The sequence below is a fragment of the Drosophila arizonae genome, chromosome 4 (genome assembly GCF_054131065.1).
Source record: "Drosophila arizonae isolate 15081-1271.41 chromosome 4, UAZ_ARI_1.0, whole genome shotgun sequence".
NCBI lineage: Eukaryota > Metazoa > Arthropoda > Insecta > Diptera > Drosophilidae > Drosophila > Drosophila arizonae.
In genome coordinates this window covers 17949216-17969735 of record NC_142924.1, presented here as the reverse complement: position 1 = coordinate 17969735, position 20520 = coordinate 17949216, and the positions used below count along the sequence as shown (strand labels likewise).

Below are 20520 nucleotides of genomic sequence, written 5' to 3'. Positions count from 1 at the left end.
AGCCGCGTCCGATAAGGCCCATTGGCACGAAGACCTCTGGCTGCCTCTGCCACGTTCTCATCGAATTCGCCCATTAAATGGCATTCTATGAACTCTGCAAATACCTGCAAACTTGTAAAGCCCCAGCCGACATTTGAGGTGTGTTCCGCCAAGGTTACTTCATCTAGTTTATGATCTTCGATAATTCAATTGACGCACCTTGTGCAAATTTCGTAAAGGCCGCAGCTCCAGCTCTATCAATGATAACAGTGCTCAGCGGAAGTAGCTGACTTCTACTTGAGAGTTATCTATGAAATCAATTCGCTAATAGAAAATTACAAGTGTAGTCAAATCAATCTAATGATTAGACAGTTAAGAGTGTATCTATATACTATAGGCAATCGATTTACTAGAAGCTTCACTAATTATTAACAATGAAAATACATTGAGTTAATTAACATTGACCCATTTCTCGAAGCGCAGATTGAGGCAATGCAACATTATTGGCAATTTTGGCAATAACAACCAAAAACAATTGAAGTTTGGTTTGTGGTTTTTATTTATAAGTAGATATATATTATTATATGTATTTTTATTTTTATTTTATTTAAATTTAAAACGATAAATTTTCACAATTTGGTGTCCTACTATTTTGTAGGCAGATTAATCTAAATTAATTTAATATTACTATACTTAATTTTAAAATTATTACGGTTCTCATATATTTAGCCAAGTTCTAGCAGCACTCAAACTGAATTAATTTAATAATTATTTTTTGAATGAATTTTTTTAATCGATAAAAAACTATAGCATACTTTTGGCCGTTGCAAAATGGTTTGTAAACCGGCTAATCCAACTCAACTACCTCACTAGCCAATAGATGGCGCTGCACTGTGTTCACACTTTTAGCAGAAAATTCAACTCTAGAGCTGAAGGCCCCTGCCGCCATAGACATAGTACTAAGCTAGCCTATAATTTATTTATTAATAAGTTAGCTCTTAAATAAATATATAAAATAAATTTATAAACCCAAGCTTAATTAAAAACAAACCAGATCGAAATCAGTGCCAGCTTATTTAATTACTTAATAATAATTCTAACATAAAAATAAACATATTTTAAATACAATAAAAATTCCAATAAAAATCAGACTATTTAAAACTAACAATTTATATATTAATTACATTATAAATTCACAAAAATCATAGAAACCATATTTACTTAAACTGACTCAAAGTAACAGAAATTCTACTTATACTTATACTTAAGCTAATTAATTTACTTTAACGTTTTGATTTAGTTTGTGCTTTATACAAAATTAAAAAAGAAACAAAATACTACACAATAATAGTCGACACTTTCACTTAATACTACAGACAGTACAAACATATTAAAAATTCAACAAGAAATGCAAATCGCATGGACAAAACATGTAAAGTCTTTGATCAACACATTTTACTGGGCGCCACCTGCTCCTCGCTGTCCTCCGGGAAATCCGAGTGCTGACGCGGTGCATCCAAGTCCCGCGCATCCTCCATTGTGGTGGGCAGCACCTTGTCGGCCGTCTCGGGAAAGCCAAGGGTCAGAAAGCCGCTGACCAGGGCGAAGGTGGCAAAGAGTATAGACGGCGCATGCTTATAGTATTTGGCCTAAAGCAAAGAGTTAGTCAGTTAGCTGAATATATTCCACCTCGAAAGCGAGCATTAGCCTTACCAGCAAAGGAGTTTGCGGCGCCAGCATAGAGCCAATGCGTCCAATCATAGAGCAAAACGAGAGCAGGCTGTTGCGCACATTTGTGGGAAACATTTCCGAGGTAAAGAAGTACAAGATCTGAAAGCTGCACGTAATCGCCAGCTTCCCGATGAGGAACAGCGTCAAGGAGCCCGCGTAGTCATCTGTAAGAGCCAAAGGTAAGTAAGTATTTAGTAAGTATTTATCATATAGATATATTGATAAACTAACCCGGTCCGACTGCAGCGGAGGCGGCCATGCAGATGGCGCAGATCAGCATGGAGATGCACAGCGAATACCTGCGGCCAATGCGGTCCATGATGACCAGAGGCAGAATCAGACCGGGAATCTGCACGAAGCCGTTGAACATGAAGTTATTGTACTTGTTGCCGCCCAGATTCACCGAGTTCAGGCTCAATCCGAGCGCAATCAGCGTGTGGGTGAACCAGCAGAAGCAGCAGTTGGCGATGCGCCAGGCGAAGAGGCGAGCAGCCTGGCTAATGGGATACTGACTCTCGTTGGCCTGCTGCAGCTTTTGCCGGTTGCTGTTGAGCAGCTGATCCACCTGCGCCTCGGGCAGCGGCCGTTTATTGATTTCGGCCGCCCGCTTTAGCACTGCCGCAGCGCGTTTCTCCTCGCCCTGGCAGAGCAGCCAGCGCACGCTCTCCGGCAGGATCCAGAGCATGAGCACATGCAAGATGGCTGGCGCATAGAGCACTCGCAGCAGCCAACGCCAATCCTGCACGTGGGCCGCCAAGACGCCCAGCATCGCCTCGCCGATGGAGTAGAAAATTGTGATGATCGTTGCTGCGGCGACGCGACGCTTCGGTCCGACCAGTTCGATGGCCAGCAAAAAGGCTGTGGGAAACAGCGTGCTGCCCACAGCCATGTCCAGGAACTCGAAGCACAGAAACATGGAATAGTTCGTAGACAATGACCGTATGATGCCCATTAGCGCGCTCAGACTTCCAGCAATGGCCAGCATTGTGCGACGACCATAGCTGCGAATGTGCAAAATATATTATTTATTTGCATGGATTAGAATTATTATCATATTATATACTCTACTTACCGATCTGCGAAATAGCCACCCAGAGGTATGCCCACAAATTGACCCACATTATTTATGGTGCCCACCAGGGAGAGCTTCCACTCGTCTTGGCAAAAGATGTTGAACTGTGTAGATCAATAATGAAAAGAAAATAATCGAAATATGTAAATTAATAACTTAAAAAAAATAATAATAATAATAATAATAATTAAAAATAAATAAATAAATAAAAATAATAAAAGAACAAGAATATTCTGTTTATTATAAAATAATAATAAATAGCATATTTAAAAACTAAAGATAACCAAATAATAGAACTTTTTAATTAATAAAACAATGAAAAGAAAATAATGGATATATGTAAATTAATAACTTAAAAAAATAAAAAATAAATAAAAAAAAATAAATAAAACAAATAATAAATTAATAAGAATATTCTATTTATTAAAAATAATAATAAATAGTATATTTAAAAATAAAAGATAACCAAAGAATAGAACTTCTTAATTAATAAAACAAAAATCATAATACTACTTCTATTATGAATAATCTATTAATTTTAGAACGTTATATATTAGGCCTTCTCATTTACTTAACAGAAAAATAAAGACAAATATATTTGTTTGGTTTATTTAAATACATCAAATTAATAAGCAATAAACAAAAATATCAGTGATAAATAAGCTTTGAAAGAAGAGCTAAAAATACTTTCAATTTTTAATCACGAATAAGCAAGTGAACTACATAGCTCAAGTCGCAGCGAAATCCCTGATTCACAGCACAAGATTAACACATAATCTATTCTATAAACACCCAAATATGATTAGATACAGTTACGAGCAAAAAATTGTTTGACATTTGCTTTCAATTACAATTCACATATAGTAGAAGGAAACAAGGCACAAAGCACGTTTTGAATACGAACAAATAGTTTTAAAAGGGAAAATAAAGGTTGATATATGCGCAAGTGATTACAAATTTAAATTTTAGGGAATTTGCTTCTAAAGTCAGGTACGCAAATTCGTCGTGCTGTGCTCTTAAGGCAGCGATATGTATATAAATTAACAAATACCAATTCAATGAAATTCAATTTAAAATAAAAACAACTAACAAATTATTTTCACTCTTTCACACAGACAACACGGAAAATATAGGTATATACATATTTTACATATATTTTCAATAAAAAATATTTAAAGAGATTTGATATCTATTTGACTATAACATATTTTATAATTATTATACTTAAATGCTTTACCTCTGTGGATATGGTTTTCTCTTCATCACGGAATTTGAAATCTGTGCCGCAACTCTCTGTCTTGTTGCCAAAATATTCCTCTGAGCAGAACTCGGTTGAGGGCAAGCTAGAGGACAGGGACTGTGTCTCCGGTACGCTCACATAACGACTACATGAATCCCAAGCGGAGTTCTTATACGGCACCGTAAAGTTCAGCCACGGCGCCTCATATAAACTGTCCGGACTATCACATTGTGTGATATTACACCTAAATATATAAAACGGGTGTAGACAGAGCAAGAGAGACAGAGAGAGAGAGAGAGGACGTGCGTGAGTGAGAACAACATGTGGTCGGAGAGCATTGCTTTACCTCTGCACCACAGTGCTGGCGGTGAAGACGTAAGAGATCGAGAAGAAAGCGTTGAACACCATGGGCACACACAGTAAAGCATAATTTATCAACTGAAAGCGCCCGAATTGCCCAATTCGCACCAGAATGGCATCCAGTGAGTTATCTTCCTCGGCGGACGCCTCCACTCTCCCAGCCTCCGTTTCCGGTCCAAAGAGATGGCCATTGGACGTCGTCGGGCACTCATTCTCGACGACAGCTGAGGCCGCGCCATTTATACTCTGCTTTTCGTCCGACATGTGCACGATAGCGATACTCCACTTGAATTCCGTTATTATAATCTAACATGAATAAGACGTTCACTCAGACTACTTCCGATCTACGTGGTTGAATGCACCTTTCATCTACTCGAAGATTGCTAACGTTTTATTAATATACCCTGAAGAGGAACGTCAGCTTTTTATAGCCCAAAGTTCGAATGAGAGCTCCTACACTTATGTATTCGATGGGCACACGCGTCTCGTCGCCTGGAGTGTCCGACGCTGAGCATTGCCGATCAATGACTGATCTGATGGCGTGCGACCACCACATCAACCAGTTTTTATTTTAGGCAAAACTCATTATGCACTACCCTGAGAGTTGAGCGCTTGTTGCATGTGATATGTGACACAATATAATTTTTATCAATTTTGTCTTTGTAGATAATCTAATATATATAGGTACTACATAATACATTTAAAAAAAAAAGTGTTAAAAAGAAAATCATTTTAATACAATATACCATTTTAAAAATTATATAATATAATACTTTTTTATTATATAATTTTTTTTTTTTTATTATATATATAATATTTTCACAAATTTGGGCTTGAATTTTTTATTTTCTATTAATATTATCATAATAAAAATTAAAATTGTTTATTAAAATAATAGAATAGTATAATTTAGTATATGCTACTACTTAAAACCGGATTTTTTAATTTCTTAAAACCTATTTTTATTTGTCAAAAATAAACCACAAGTACTTAGATTATTTTATTATTCGATTATATCATTCTGGCATATATCAAAATAAATATATACCACAATATATGCAGATATAAATATATAAATACCAATATTTACAAAAAAAAATAAAATAAAAGAAAATTCATATAAATTAAACATTATTGTTAACCATACGAAAAATCGTTCCAAAAAGTATTTTTCTTTCGGTCTTGTCCTTTGCTCTTTCGCTCTCAGTCTCTCACTCTATCTCTCTGTCTCTCGCCATCCATCGCTAGTTGTGTGCTCTGTTTTGTTTCGCTTCTGCCTGATTACGAAACTTTACGGCATGCTTGCTACAGATACGATATTCGGCACCCGCTCTCCGTCACTTTTACTACATGCACTGCTTCAATGGGCTGCTCTTATCATAACGTTATCAGCTCGTCTGGCCGATTATATAGTTGATTGTTGTTCTTTTTGGGTTATATGAATCAAAGACTCATAAATGGCTTCAGCACCACTTGATTGATAGCGTCTATACATCGTCAAATTACAATTGTACAATTGGCAATGTGTTGCCGCCCCGCCAAAATGTCTGCTACGCAACGCGGCGCCTGCCGTGATATGTAATTAAATTGCTATTTTTGCATGTGCTACCATCAATAACATTAACAATTCTATTACTGCTTTCAGATTTTAGATATGAAGATATGAACAAAGTCACCACAATTAATCAACCAAAAATAATTTACAATTCTCATATTGTGTATATATATTATAGTATATGATTATCAGCAGATTATGTATTTCGATTTTTTTTTTAATATTAAATAATATATGCATGTATGATAAATCAGTTTATTGATATACAAATCTGGTTTGATTGGGGAAACAGTAAACTTCGCTTACAGTTTCTATATTAAATGATTTTTATTTACGAATATCAAATGATAAGATTAGCTAGTAATTGAGTGTGTATTTGGTAAGTGTACATTTATTCTAGATGGAGGAATTGTCTGACTAAAAATATAAATGGAATACCATAGGGCAATTAAAAAATTAAAAATACACGTTCAGTGCTCGTTAATAACTCAAGGGATTTTCCCGTTTGAGCCACTTAACAAGTTTTCGACTAGTTCTATACGGCCTGCCATGCCTGATTAGTGTCAAACAAACTATTTCTAATTAACAAGATACAAACTATCGTATTTCTGTGTTTAGAGAGTCTACTCTCAAATATATGTACCCATATATTCCTATAATTATATCTTAAATTAGACATCTCTAAATTTAGTCTTTTTCCAACAGAAAAAATTCATAATAGATGTATTACAAAAGAAAAATTCGCTAACCAGTTAAGAGAAGAATGCACCAGCTAATGCGGAGCAATAAACATTTTTTTCATGGCGCCATTTACCAAGAAATAACTTGTTACAAAATTTAACTAAAATAAAAATAAAAATAAAAATTTCAACTCGTCATTCTCTGAAACGTTATAAATATATAAAACAAATATTTATTGAGACCAAACATAGCCTAGCATTGCCTCACTAACTGATTAACCAGTACTGTGTGAAACAGATGATTTCCTCGATGAATGAAGGTCCAGGGCGCAGGCCTGCTCCATGGTCGTCGGCAGGGTCTCGTTAGATGTTTCAGGCAAGAGCATGCTTAGCACCGAGCTGGGTATGCCGAGGGCAGCGAACAGCAAGTGGGGCGTATATTTGTAATAGGATATCTAAAATAGATCCAGTTAATAAGGCGGCAATCTAGCAACGGTATGAGCCTACCAAGAGTTGAGCACTGGGCGCTAACATTGCTCCGATCCTACCGATCATGTAACAGAGGGCAAGAAGGCTGCTGCGGCAGCTGGTGGGAAACAATTCGGCCGTAAAGAAAATGAGTACCATGTGGCTGCCAATGTTGGCCATTTGAGCCAGAAAGAAGAGATGCCACGACACTGTTGGATACTCTAAGAGAAACGTGGTAAGGGATTTAGAATACTATAATAATAGATTGATCATCGCAGCTCTCACCATTGATCAGTGCCACCATTAATAAAAGCGATATGGAGCAAGTGCCCATGCACAGATTCAACGTCCAGCGGCGGCCAAGGCGATTCATTAGCAGCATGGCAAACACTACGCCGGGAAGCTTCACTAGACCCGACAAGCCGAAGTTACGATACTTATCGCCATACAATTCCATGGAGTTCAGGGTCAGACCCATGGATATAAATACAATGATCAGCCAAAGCCCGCAGCACGTGGCCGTGCGATGGCCGAGTGCATTGTAGATCTGACGGGCGGTGTAATGACCCCCAGCTGCACGCGTCTGGGATATCACCTTGCGGTTGTGGCGCACCATATCGCTGAGCTCCCTTTCGTTCACCTGCCGCTGATTTACGATTGCCACGTCGCGTAGAATATCGACCGCCTCCAGCTCCCTAGACTGGCTCAACAGCCAGCGCACACTCTCGGACATATAGCAGATGAAAAGCAGATGCAGCAGCGCCGGCGTGTAGATGACGCGCAGCAGCACGCGCCAGTTCCGTATTAGACTGGCCAAATAGCCCAGTGCCACCTCGGCTACGGCGTAGGTCAGCGAGATGATCATGCCAAACAACACACGCTGCTTACAGCCCACCAGCTCAACAGCCAGCAGCAGGGCAATGTAAAAGAGCGGGCTGCCCACAAACATCGACAGAAACTCAAGCAGCAGAAAGCTATAGTAGCCAACGGTATGCGAGCGAGCCAGTCCAGTAATTGCGCTCAAAACACCTGCCACCACGAGCGTTGCCTTGCGTCCGTAGCTGCAGGTAGAAGATCATATTTGATAAGAGATCAACTTTAGATAATTACAAATTATTTTGAAAACTTTTTAAATAAAATATATACAATATATATATTTATTTTTTGTTTTTATTTTATATATATATATATTTTTTTTTAAATCTAATTTATTTATTTATTATTTTATTTTGATTTACTTATTTATTTTTTATTTTTTATATTTCGTTTTATTTCTTTCATTTTATTATTATTTTTTTTATTTTTTTATATTTTTTTTTTTTTAGATTTTTTATTTATTTATTGTGCATTCTATTAAGGAACTTAAGTGCAGGTACTTTTCACATTGCATTGATGAAACCTACCGATCTGAAAAATAGCCGCCCATGGGCATGCCTACGATATGTGCAATAAAGCTGACTGTTCCCACCATCGAAAGCTGCCATTGATTGGAGCAGTAAATGCCAAACTGTGGGTGAAAGTGTTTAAAAACTAAAATTGTGCATAAGTCACATTTTTATTAATTCACACTAATAAATATATATTATTTTATTAAATGGTTTGAATTTCAAAGTTTTGTATATTTTAATTTAAATTGTTTATTATTATTTTATTAAATGATTTTTATTTCGACCTATCGACCTACTCACCTCTGTGGCTATGCTCCCATCATCATCCATCAATTTGTAGCCCGATTCGCAGCTGACTATTTGACTGCTATTAAAAGTATCCGCATCACAGCCAACTCCAATCGATTGATATTGATTGCACTGATCCCAGTCGTCGTCGCTCCTAGGTATCGTAAAATTTAGCCAAGGCTCTATGAAGCTACTATTTTCAGTGTCGCAGTCGCCAATGAAGCATCTGCAGCGGATTCCACGTTAATTTCATCTCAATTGGCCACGCTCTACATACCTGTAACTCGCGGTACTGGCTGTAAATACAAAGGACAATGAGTGGAAGGTGCTGCAAATGATGGGCAGGCAGAGCAGCACATAGTTGCGCATCTGAAAGCGTCCAAAGTCTCCAATCCTAACGATTATTGCTTCCAGTTGGCTGTCCTGTGTAGCAGTTGCATCTTCCTTGATTTCGCCAACTTCCGCCTCATATGCCGAGTTATCCATGCTTCGCTCGCAAGCGACTTCAGTCAACTGAATCGTTCAGCGCCTCGCTGAGCATCTCAGCCCAATATTTGAGCCGGCCTGGAGGTGGGCATCTCATAACTGATAGCTGACAGTTAATGGCTTTTACTATTATTTTTAATTAATTTCAGACACTCCTGCTTAATACTGATGCAATATACTTGCCAGCGTTATAAAAGTAGAATAATGCAAAAGCTCTTTCATTTTACAATTCATATTTATTGTTAAACTTTATGCAAGAATTTAAAAAATATCACTTGATGTTGGAGTGTGTTTGTTTGTATTGTATGTGTGTGTGTGTCTTATATATGAGATAGAGAGACCGTTTAGCTAAGAATACAAATATCATATTTAAGATTACTAAAGCGTACTCAAATTGAGATTTTAGAGTGTATATAAAGCAAGTGCCGGAAAACAAACAATCAACTCAAGAGTTTCTTCTCAATAACAGCTTAAATAAATTTATATTAATTTTATTTTTTCTAAGCACTTAACAGGCTTTTAACTGGTTTTATATGGCGTGCCACTAGCGAATACTGCATAAGAGTGCCTACTTTCAATATACAACCTACAAAAGTTAGTCGTAAATCAATTCTTATATCCACAGATTTAAATACCGTCCGAAATGTTGCATTTGTGTCAAACAAAATGTGAACTAATTATAATAGAGAGACTCTACAAAAACTATTCTCATATGTGTATATGTTATATGTGCTATGTTATATGTTATTGTTTGCTTCTCTATGTTCCTAGTTATATATCAATCAATCTTATAAATTTGCAAGTATGATAATTTTCCAACTAGTTAAAAGGGGAATGCTCCGACACATCCAGACTAAATCTAGACAGTTTATAGATTATACATAGGATTACTAGTAGCATCGAACAGCTGAGTGCCCGTCGACTCAATCATCGAGCGCAACGCGATGCTGCGTTGCTTGGCCACGGCTTTGCGCAGCGTCAGCTCGAACACATTATCCTCATCGATGTTATCCATGGGCAAGTGATCTCTGCTGTCCGCCGGCTTCTCAGGCCTCTGAAATACCAATTGCTCGTGCTCGTACAAAACGCAAGTTTCAGCAAATTCCTTGGCAAAGTATTGTGCAGTATTCCGGCTCTTGATGACCTCGCTGGGAAAGCATTGCAGTAGCTCCTCAAAGCTCAGCTCTGCTACGAGGTTATTTAGTATTTCTGTGGATCAAGTCAAATATATTAGTAATTCAATTTATACAATAATAAGGCAACAAATACCTGCAATATGTGATTTCCAATTGGGCAGCGATTCTTGTTTACTAAGAATCTTGCGCAGCAGCGACTCCCAATGCTTAGGCGTAAATCCACACGACTGTGGGCGAAACAACAAATTAACAATTGACTACAATTTTTATATACTTTTGCACATTTCTTACCTTGCCATATTGCCACAAGTAGGCGGGGCAGAAGCTCAGCATATAATTGATAGCCAGATTCTTCGGCAATATTATAACCAAGAAGCTATCGATGCCTATCAGATTCGGCGATTTCTGTATGAATGCCAAGAACTCGGATATGATTTCCCGATCCACCTTGCTGGAGGCCAGCAGACTCTGAATCTTGAGAGTCAGAGTCAGGAGCTCATTGTGCCAGCCCGTAAAGCGCACCTCGAACTCGCCCTCGTCCTTCTTGGGGTAGCTAAAGTCGCTGCGCTCAAAGGGCGGCAAGCGATTCAAGTACTGCGGACGCTCCAACAAGCACGGAATGGGTCGAATGTAGGATTTGATGTGCTGCTCGAACTCCTCGCCCTCCGGCAGCTTGTAATCGGGTATATAGGGCACAAATATCAGCTTGTTCGATAGTGGATCATTGGCTGGCCGTACGCTTGGCTTGCTGCAATAGTTCGGAGCCATGCCGACCATGTATGCAATGCACTCCATGCGCAGATTTAAGAAATCCTCGCGGCTGCTCTGCTGCTCCACATCAGCAGACTGCAGGTCAGTAATGAGATCACTCAGAGCCTTCAAGCGGCCCATGAACATGCGAAAGAGTATTTTGAGACCTTTCAGATTAGTGGCAGCCGCATCGCCGTCTGGCTGCAGCTGAGACAACGAAGCATTTGAGCTGCGCTTTTGAAATGGGGAGCCGCCCTGCTGATCCTGCAGCTGATCGTATACAATGCGCTGCTGTCGGCCGCTGATCGAGCGCTCATCGGGCGCCGAGCTGGCACACGAACTGGACAGCGATTGCACATCGGCCTCGCTGTGCAGAGAGAGCGCTCTCGAGCTGCTGCACTCATCATCGTAGTCGTCGTCCAGCTGAGGCGGCGTCTGCGAGCGCACTTCGTGCGGCTGGAGCGACGAGCTCACGTCGTAATGATCATAGTAATACACTTGCAAGATGTTCACGAACACCTTCTGCGACGTCTGATAGCCCTTCTGGCCAATGTGCGAGGCGATGTAGTTGAGAAACAGCTGCAGCACCACGTCCAGCGTTAGGCTGTGCTCCATGCACAGAGCATGTATGAAGGCATCGCTAATGGCCTCAATCAGAGCGGGCTGCTCGGTCGCCAGCAGAATGGTCTCACAGAAATCCGAAAAGGAAATTATGGCACTGGGCGTCGGCGTCGATGCGCAGCCACCCGAAGACTTGCCCTTCGTTGTTGCGCCCCGACGAGAGCGCTGACGAGCGGCATTCAGCGACAGCGACTGCGACTGGGGCTCCGGCTGCTGCCGACGCTGATAAAGCACAGTGCTGTCATCAAAGAGCACATTCTTATGCTTGATCAGCGCCACAGCTAGCGTGCGACGCGTGGACTTGGCAATCACTTCCTGGGCGAGCAGATAGTTCGACATGCGACAAGCTGTGACAGCCAGCAGCAGATTCTCGTCGGGTGTGCTGCAAATTCGATTCAATTATATTCCAACTTTAATTACTTGTGCATATGCCCACTTACAGCGTCGTCAAGTACTTGAGATAATTGATCAGCTCGCCGCTCATGGCATCGGCCACCACTGGGGAGCTGAGCATTATCGCCGGTATATCAGCGGGCGCATGTTTGATGAACATATTGAGAAATTCCAAGGAGAGGGGAACTTGTTTGTAGCCCTGCTGCAGCACGCGAGCAGGCGTGAAATATGGCGATACAGTTTGATGCAGAAACGAAGACCTCAGCCGATCCGTGCCCAGGCTGAGCAGAAACAGTTTTACGGTATAGATGAGGCCAGCCAGCTGCGATGTCTCCACCGCCTGCTCGTTGTCCATGAACTCGGCTATGTAGTTGTTGTAGATATCCACCAATTGCAGTTGACACATCTTGTAGAAGCCCGTGGCTTGCAAGTAGACTTCCTGCTTATTGGAGCTGCAGTTGTGAATTAAGGAAACATTAATATGGCTCTATATATATGCAATTCTATATTACCGTATGGAAAAGTCAGCCAACTTTCTACAATTAGCCACGAACATCTTACGCAGCTCCTGTTCCCTCTCCACACTCAAGCGCTCGCCCTGCAGGGTCAAGCTCAATCGGAGCATAATATGCGCCTCTTCCATTAGATCGTAGAAATTCGAGCTGCTTGCGCTGCGATACGACTCGGCTATGCCCTCGAGATCCTCTATAATGTGCTCCACCTTGGGCACCTCCAGATTGTAGAGCGTCCACTCGTTCACCACCGAGGACTGGGCGGCGGTGCTGCTGCTCCTCAGCAAGCTGTTGTGCTTGGCCTTGGCCTCTGCCAGGAATCTAGCTGCAATGTTCCGTTTGACAGCCACCGGGACAACCTCGCCGGTGCTGCGACGCTTGTGCTGCTCCAGCGCAGTATTTGTGATCAGCACCAACTGCTCCCGATTGACGCACACGAATTGCACATGCATAAAGGCGGCCAGGCCGATAACAGCAATGGGTGAGCTTACGTCCGGCGAGGACTCCTCGGGAAAAAGTCCTCCGATGCTCGGATACTCGAAACGATTGTGGAAGAGCTTGTGGCCGATGCGCGAAGTATGCGTTTCCACAGACTCCGAGGTGACGGCAAAGATAACATAGTCGTTCACGTGCACCTGCAGCACAGGCGCCGTAAAGCTGTAGCTGGCCACCGGCTTCTCGTTCTCGCTGTACCACTTGCCCTGCGCACAGAACTGATACAGATAGCCGTCCACGCTGCTGGCCACGAGCAGCGCATGGCCCACACAGCGCTGGTGCTGCGAGGACTTCAGAGTCCGGCGATTGGCATGCTTGAATGTGGTCACGGCACTGGGCACCTGCTGGTTGCCCATGTCGTATTCGTCGTCCTCATCCGGCTGCTGTTCGTTGTTGCGCTGATAGATGGCCTTCAGGTCCATGCATCTCAGTATATCCAAGACGCGTGACTGCGGATCCGATGTCCTCATGCATATCTGCAGCAGTTTCCGTATATCATACTGCACCGACACGTCCTCCGTCACACTGTTGCCGCCCGCGCCGATGCCTCTCACATTCATGGCCTTCGCCTCGTTGATAAGCTTGATTTTAATGTCCGAGGCGCGCTGTGGCGTTATGGTTATCTCTTGCGAGTTATCTTCCGTGCCGCCGCAGCGATTGTTGCCATTCTCGCACTGATCCCACTGGGAGCGCAGCTCAGGCTCGAATTCGCGTCCATAGGCCGTGTTTACCAGTCGCGCCACATTGAAATCGAGAGGCGTGCGTCCAACCAAGCCCGGTCCGCTTATCAGCACTGGCTTGGCGCTGCTGGACGATTGCAGGGAATCACTCTCGCAGCTCTGCTGGCTGTGCGTGCTGCTGACCGCCGCTGCGCTCGCCTTGCTGCCCAAGCTGAGCGACTCGGACAGGGGCTCGTCGCCCGCATAATCATTGTCCAGGCAGCTGTGCTCATGCCCAGCAGCGCCAGCAGCGCCAGCAGCTGTGGACGCCTTGTTGGCCAGTGCATCGACCACCTTGAAGGCCACGCAATAGCGATGATTCAGACAGGCGATGACATTCTCGGCCAGGCACAGGCGCAACGGCACAAAGTTCAGCTGTACGAAGAACTTGAAGGGCAGAAAATCGATGAACGAGAACCTCGGCTGGGTATTCTCGTGCACGCACTGCGTATACTCGTACAGATAGATGCGATCCTTGCTGCTCACGATTATGTTGCCGGACGTCTGACAGCTCTGCACCAAATCTGGCGGACTGCGCAGCGGCAGCTCAATCACATCGATACTCTCGATCAGCGGCGTCTTGGGCGTTGTCATCGAGGCAATGCGTATTGTGATGGGCAGCTCATTCAGCTTGGCGTCTGGGAACTTCCAGAAGTTCGCATAGATGCGCACAAACATTTTCGTATCGTCCTCAGAGCAAACCGTGTTGCTATTGCTGCTCGAAGTGCAGCTTATGCTGGTGCTATTTGAGTGCACAGGACTGCCAGCTTGCTCCTTCTCCAGGGTGAGCAGGTACTTGCCTAGAATGGAAGGGAATATGTGATATAAATGGATGATATATATTATGTAAAGGCCTCACTCACCAGCCTCGCAATAGATGAGCTGCACCACCTCGCCAACTGTGGCCAAGGTATACCGAAATGGCATACGTTCATCAATCGCTGGCGTGGGCGAAGTTGCATCTCCCACTGCTGTTTGATCCTCCTGCGTGCCATATTCCTGCTGCTCTGACTGCTGCTGTGGCTGCTGCTGCTGCTGCGGCTGCTGCTTACCACCAATGTCATAGATCTCGATAAACTGCTCGGCACTGCTGATGGCTATGCGATTGTTGCCAATTAAGGTGGCTGCCAGAATGTCGCCGTTTAGAGCATATGTCTGCTGCTTGGCAAAGTTGTAGGCCTGCAAAATCTTCACCATGGCGACGCTGTCCTCACTGCAAGCGGCACAAAAGTAAACGAACCACTTAAAAGCAATCAAATCAAATGGAGCACTGCAATGCGATATAACGCCCCAATGACTTCATCGTCCGCCGTCCAACAGAGAGTGCTGCTTCGCTGCCTCGCAGCTCGAAGCCCCCTAAAAAGTGACGCTGATGATGTCGACCGGCTGAGTGTCTGAGTCTGAGTCTGAGTGGGTTGACTCTGCCACTGGCTACTCTCTATTAGCAGGGGGCTCGCTCGAGTAGTTGTTATCGTTCTCGTGGGCAGCAGCCATTAGCATAATTGCGCGTTTATGCGGACAGGCAGAGCGCAGAGGTGTAGCGTAATTCTAGCAGCTCTATTTGTATATGTTTGTGCGTACGCCGTAGAGGGTTTGTCATCTTGGATTACCACAGTTTAATTTAAATTAATTTTAATAATACGTCTGATATTAATAGTCGAATTATTCACACACTCTCTCTTTCTCTATCTCTCATATACATATTTATGTAGTCATAATTACTATTTAAGATAATTGGGCTTTCATTTAACTATTTAGAATAATTATAAAGTAATTTTACAAAAATTATTTACAGCATAGCTTTGCAAAAAGTGTATAAAGATGGTCTAAAAAATAATAATATATAAACAAAATGTACATATGTACATTAATTTTAACAAGTAAACATTTCTTTAATTACTGATAAAAAACATTAAAATTCATTTGATTAAGCTTAGAATTGAATTTAATATGTATAAATATTATTTTATTATGGAAATTATTTTATAATTTAATTTTAATATTTTATTTTTATTTATATAATTTTAAGTGATGAAGTATTTAGAGTATTTCCTCAAATTAATTTAATTTACAAAAAGTTTGTAATTATTTTAAAGACTAAAATATTTGCCATTGAAACAGAAATTTAAAGTCCTTAAGTCCCTAAAATAAGCGTTTTTGCATCTATTAAATCTATTAAATTATTAAACTATTATTTCAACTTTATTCTTCTATGTTTTCAGTTTCTATCAATGTCCTAGTTCTGAATACCATACTATTTATAAATAGAACTTGCTGCTCCCTTAAACAACAGTTAACAACTGACACGAATTCATAAGTGATTTTTGATGGGCACGACATGAGATATTACAACAGGTCAGTGCTGCACCTGCCACTTCCTTTTAACATTCCTTCTCTTTATCCATTAATAATGCGAAATTAGGTCACAATTATACACACACAATACCTGGCCACGCATACCCGACCCACTAGCCAACCCACCCATCGAGCCAAGTCACAGTATTTGGTCAAGCAATAAATATAAATGCCACTTGACTGAGGCAGGGTAGTTTCTACGTGCGCTTACCTAATTAAGCCATAGTTGGACACACATATATCAAAATATATATATTATAACCAGAGGTAAATCAAGGGGAAGACAAGGAACGAAACTTTCGAATATGACGCACCCATGACTCGAAATATACACCGGAAATAGATTCAAACACGACACGAAATATTCTATTTTTGACCACACGCAGTGCCGGGCTCTCGCAGGTCAAATGCCGATCAATAATTGCTCTGATAATTATCTCCAATGCGTTTGCATTAAGCTAAATGAGTAAATCTGTACATGCGTGTGAGTGTGTGTGTATAGGAGTGGGCGTGTATATGTGTGTGTATTGTATATGCGCTGCATTTGGCAAGCGGTATTTCGAAAAAAATCAATAGCTCTGCGGTTTGCCAAAAATTTTATATAATAAGCCGGAGCTAAAAATATTCACCCATAAATATTTAAGAATCAAATAATAGTCTTATTAACAGCAACAAAATTTAAACACACTTTAATTTTAATACTTATTCCACTTCATTAATTATTCAAACAATTGAGCTCGTACATTCAAAAAGTAGCGGAATAGCGTCGATTGGCTACACGCCTTATGCCTCTTTATTCAGTTGATTTATACTGAATTTAGAAACATTTTAAACCATTTTCATTGCACTATTACACATTTTTATTTGTTTACTTAAAGTTTTCATTGGCAAAACATAATTGGATAAAACTAATTCGCCTGTTTACATTTTTCGATAGCGTTGCCACTTGGGCAGCTGAAGTGAATGCTAAGAAGACAGCTGTTCGGATGAACGCGCCAGATGGCAGCACTGAAGCACGCTACGGTGCTATATGCTTGTCCCGCTCGCACGCCCGCTCAGCTGATGCCGACCGCTTGTTGCTTTCAAAATCAAAGTCGCAATTTCACAAAAGTGATGGAAAGAAAATATTGAAGACTATAGATTATGAGTAACTCCACGCGTGCCTTTGTGGGCATGCAAAACAAATATGACCGTGTGGTCTTGTTGGTGGACATGGACTGCTTTTTCTGCCAAGTAGAGGAGAAACAGCATCCCGAGTATCAAGGCAAGCCGCTAGCTGTGGTGCAATACAATCCTTGGCGCGGAGGCGGCATCATAGCTGTAAACTATGCGGCGCGTGCAAAGGGTGTGACACGGCATATGCGAGGCGATGAGGCCAAGGAGCTGTGTCACGACATCATCCTGTGCAAGGTGCCCAACATAAGGGAAAAGGCAGATACGAGTAAATATCGAGATGCCGGCAAAGAGGTGGCAAATGTGCTGCAACGCTTCACCCAGCTGCTGGAGCGCGCATCTGTCGATGAGGCCTACCTGGACATAACAGAGACAGTTAATCAACGTGTTGAGCAGCTGCAAACGGTGAGAATTGGATGTAGTAAATATTTATTTTAATCTCATGGAATATCTTTGCAGGGCTCCTTTGCACTGAAGCCCGAAGAGCTGGTCAATTGCCATGCCGTTGGTTATGATAATATTGGCGAATATGTGAATAAGATCACCAATCGCTTTGCCAATCCCTATGTGGATGATGAACGCTATGTGCTTGCCTATGATCCCAACGACCTTCCGGCAGTGCGTCAAAGCGATTTGCGTCTATTGATTGGCGCCTGCATTGCGGGTGAAGTGCGTGCCGCAGTCAAGGCAGAAACGGGCTACGAATGCTCGGCAGGCATTGCGCATAATAAAATACTTGCGAAGCTGGCGGCGGGCATGAACAAGCCGAATAAACAGACAATACTGCCGCTGGCGCAGATACCGCCGCTCTTCGACCAGCTGCCGGTAGGTAAAATCAAGGGAATGGGCGGCAAATTCGGAGAAACAGTGTGCGAAACACTCGGCGTTAAGTTCTTGGGCCAGGTGCTCAAATACAGCGAGAAGGACTTGCAGCGCAAGTTGGACGAGAAGAGTGGGTGAGCTGAGGAAAAACTCCCCTATCTACATTCCTCTTGATTAACTAACTTTCCATTCCCCACAGCACCTGGTTGCATAACATAGCCCGTGGTATTGATCTGGAGGCAGTGACGCCACGTTTTTACTCCAAAAGCATTGGCTGCTGCAAAAAATTCCCTGGTCGCAATAATATAACTGGCCTGAAGACACTGCAGCACTGGCTGGGGGAGCTAGCGAGCGAAATAAACGATCGCCTGGAGAAGGATTTCATAGAAAACAACCGCAAGGCAAAGCAAATGGTTGTGCAGTATGTGCAGGACATCGATGGCCAAGAGGTGGCCAGTTCCCGTTCCATGCCACTCAATCAATGCGATCAGGAGACGCTCGTCAAGCAGTCTCTGGAGCTGATCAAGACCAATACAAAGACGTTTTTGCGTCCTGGCAGCGAAGCTGCCCTCAACAATGCCATCAAATTTCTGGGCATCAGTGTGGGCAAGTTCGAATCGGCATCCAGTGCGCAGAACAGCCTGCAGACTATGTTTGCCAATCAGGCTGCCAAGAAACGTCGCATCAGTGTGGAGGAGGGCGTGGAAAAGCCAGTTGTAGTTGTGGAGCAAACGAAGCCGAAGCAAACCGAGGGGGGTAAAATGAAAAGCTTCTTTGCGAATTACTTGCAAGCGCGCAAAGAGGAACATAATGGAACGGATAAAGTGGATAAAATGCCCTCGGAAGAGGGATTGCCGAAAGAGGAAACTAAAAGCGATAAGCTGGCAGAGGAGACAGCCACGCCTCTCAATGCATCAGAAGCACGAAAGAAGAGTTTTTTTGAGTCATTTAAAAAGAAAATGATGGATGAGTCTGTTCCAAAGGATTCCAGCGACGACAAGGCAACGCCTACTTCGACGCCTCCTGAATTTCGAGAGAGCTTTTTTGTCAAGTATCTGAAGCAGCAAAGAGAAGTCAAGAAAGATGCGGAGCAATCAAATGAGAACACGTCTAAGGCCGACAATTCGTCTGAAATGCAAGACTTGGCTGCAGAACTGGATGACATTGAATCAACCAATAATGAGCCACAGCAAACATATGAATCTGTGCCACCAGAGCAGTCAAACAATTATAATCCACAACAAGAAGTTGTGGCTCTGCCGTCACCTGAACAGCCCTCCACATCAAAACGTAAATTGGAGCAGCAAAATGCCAGTGAAACAGCGACTTTAACAGACTTTACGAACACGTACGTGGAGTACGCACGGCCCGAGCTGCGCCCAGGTCTGATCAGCTTTGTCAAGTGCGAGGAGTGTGGCGCCCAAATACCCGACGATGTGAAAGCACTGCAAACCCATCGCGATCATCACTTTGCCCAGCAGCTGAATCGACAGCTGCGCTCGGAGCAGCGCGAGGAAGCGCAGCGTAGTCGATTGAATGCCACAAAGACAACAGCTGCCTCACCCCCAGCAAAGCCTGTGCCTGCAAAGAAAGCTAAAAAGGCTAGCGGAGCAACAGCAGCACCAACAACAACTCCTAAGCCTGTCAATAGCATTACGAAGTTCTTGGCACCCAAGCAACCACTGGAGCCACCTCCCAGCTGCAGCAATGCGCCCATGGAGCTCTGTGCTGAATGCAAAACATATGTCAAATCCGTGGATATGCCGGAACATTTGGATTTCCATATGGCCAAAAAGCTACAACGCGAACTCAATCAACTGGAGGTGCGCACGATAATCACCGCAACGAACAAAAAGTCAACGCCGCCGCCTGCCAACAAGAAGCTAAATAGTACCTTAAACTCTACCTCGGCTAATCATTCGATTACCAAGTTCTTTACGCAGAGCAACTAAGAAATACAATACTTAAACACAATTTCAAATTATGCTTGCAAGCAGTCAGTTCCTCCGTCATTAAAGTATTATTCTAATATTATTTATTTGCACAGCTAAGTCAGCTAGGCTAACTCACAGTGGAAACTTGAAATGTTCTAGTTGACTATTAAAGTCACATTGAGAACTGCCGTATATATCATTCCGATCTGTGTGCCATTATGAACCAGTTATCCTACCAGTTATAATAAGCATTTTTTTTTTTTTTAGTTATAAGTTGAATATATAAATATATAGTTCAAATAAATAAAGTTTCATTAAAACTTTATTTAATGAAATTGAATTAATATTCTCTTTTGCATTTAT

At 42.3% G+C, this 20520-nt stretch overlaps 4 protein-coding genes and 1 long non-coding RNA gene across 8 annotated transcripts; 2 read left to right on the top strand and 3 right to left on the bottom strand.

Moving 5' to 3' along the window:
- Window positions 1–1040: 1040 nt before the first annotated feature.
- On the bottom strand, window positions 1041–4930 carry LOC108614117 (organic cation transporter protein-like). Its single transcript, XM_018008058.2, has 6 exons — window positions 4369–4930; window positions 4020–4266; window positions 2783–2886; window positions 1942–2711; window positions 1693–1874; window positions 1041–1628 (listed from the first exon to the last, which is right to left on the bottom strand). Exons 1-6 carry the CDS (start codon window positions 4644–4646, stop codon window positions 1425–1427), a joined length of 1785 nt encoding a protein of 594 aa, XP_017863547.1. The 5' UTR covers window positions 4647–4930; the 3' UTR covers window positions 1041–1424.
- On the top strand, window positions 3652–4873 carry LOC149269338 (uncharacterized). The gene is made up of 2 exons (XR_016269859.1): window positions 3652–3772; window positions 3898–4873. It is a non-coding gene; the product is annotated as an uncharacterized LOC149269338 (long non-coding RNA).
- Window positions 4931–6815: 1885 nt separating the features above from the next.
- Window positions 6816–9299, bottom strand: LOC108614391 (solute carrier family 22 member 7-like). 2 transcript variants are annotated; one of them, XM_089467699.1, is made up of 6 exons: window positions 9039–9299; window positions 8774–8915; window positions 8489–8592; window positions 7371–8146; window positions 7125–7306; window positions 6816–7072 (listed from the first exon to the last, which is right to left on the bottom strand). In XM_089467699.1, the coding sequence occupies exons 1-6, from the start codon at window positions 9245–9247 to the stop codon at window positions 6893–6895; spliced, it is 1593 nt and encodes a 530-aa protein (XP_089323825.1). In that variant the 5' UTR covers window positions 9248–9299; the 3' UTR covers window positions 6816–6892. The 2 variants fall into 2 exon arrangements, with proteins under 2 accessions (XP_089323825.1, XP_017863988.1); XM_018008499.2 differs by having other exon boundaries at window positions 8774–8987; window positions 9039–9298.
- A 164-nt stretch (window positions 9300–9463) lies between these two features.
- LOC108614389 (uncharacterized) lies at window positions 9464–17197 on the bottom strand. Of its 3 annotated transcripts, none has more exons than XM_089467691.1 (7): window positions 16972–17197; window positions 14737–15473; window positions 12660–14673; window positions 12195–12599; window positions 10675–12136; window positions 10517–10610; window positions 9464–10456 (listed from the first exon to the last, which is right to left on the bottom strand). In XM_089467691.1, exons 2-7 carry the CDS (start codon window positions 15068–15070, stop codon window positions 10116–10118), a joined length of 4650 nt encoding a protein of 1549 aa, XP_089323817.1. In that variant the 5' UTR covers window positions 15071–15473; window positions 16972–17197; the 3' UTR covers window positions 9464–10115. The 3 variants fall into 3 exon arrangements, with proteins under 3 accessions (XP_089323817.1, XP_017863985.1, XP_017863986.1); XM_018008496.2 differs by having other exon boundaries at window positions 14737–15086; XM_018008497.2 differs by lacking the exon at window positions 16972–17197 and adding an exon at window positions 16440–16954 and having other exon boundaries at window positions 14737–15086.
- Window positions 17198–17261: 64 nt separating this feature from the next.
- Window positions 17262–20497, top strand: PolH (DNA polymerase eta). Its single transcript, XM_018008498.2, has 3 exons — window positions 17262–17806; window positions 17861–18357; window positions 18423–20497. The coding sequence occupies exons 1-3, from the start codon at window positions 17372–17374 to the stop codon at window positions 20173–20175; spliced, it is 2685 nt and encodes an 894-aa protein (XP_017863987.1). The 5' UTR covers window positions 17262–17371; the 3' UTR covers window positions 20176–20497.
- The last annotated feature ends 23 nt before the right edge of the window (window positions 20498–20520 follow it).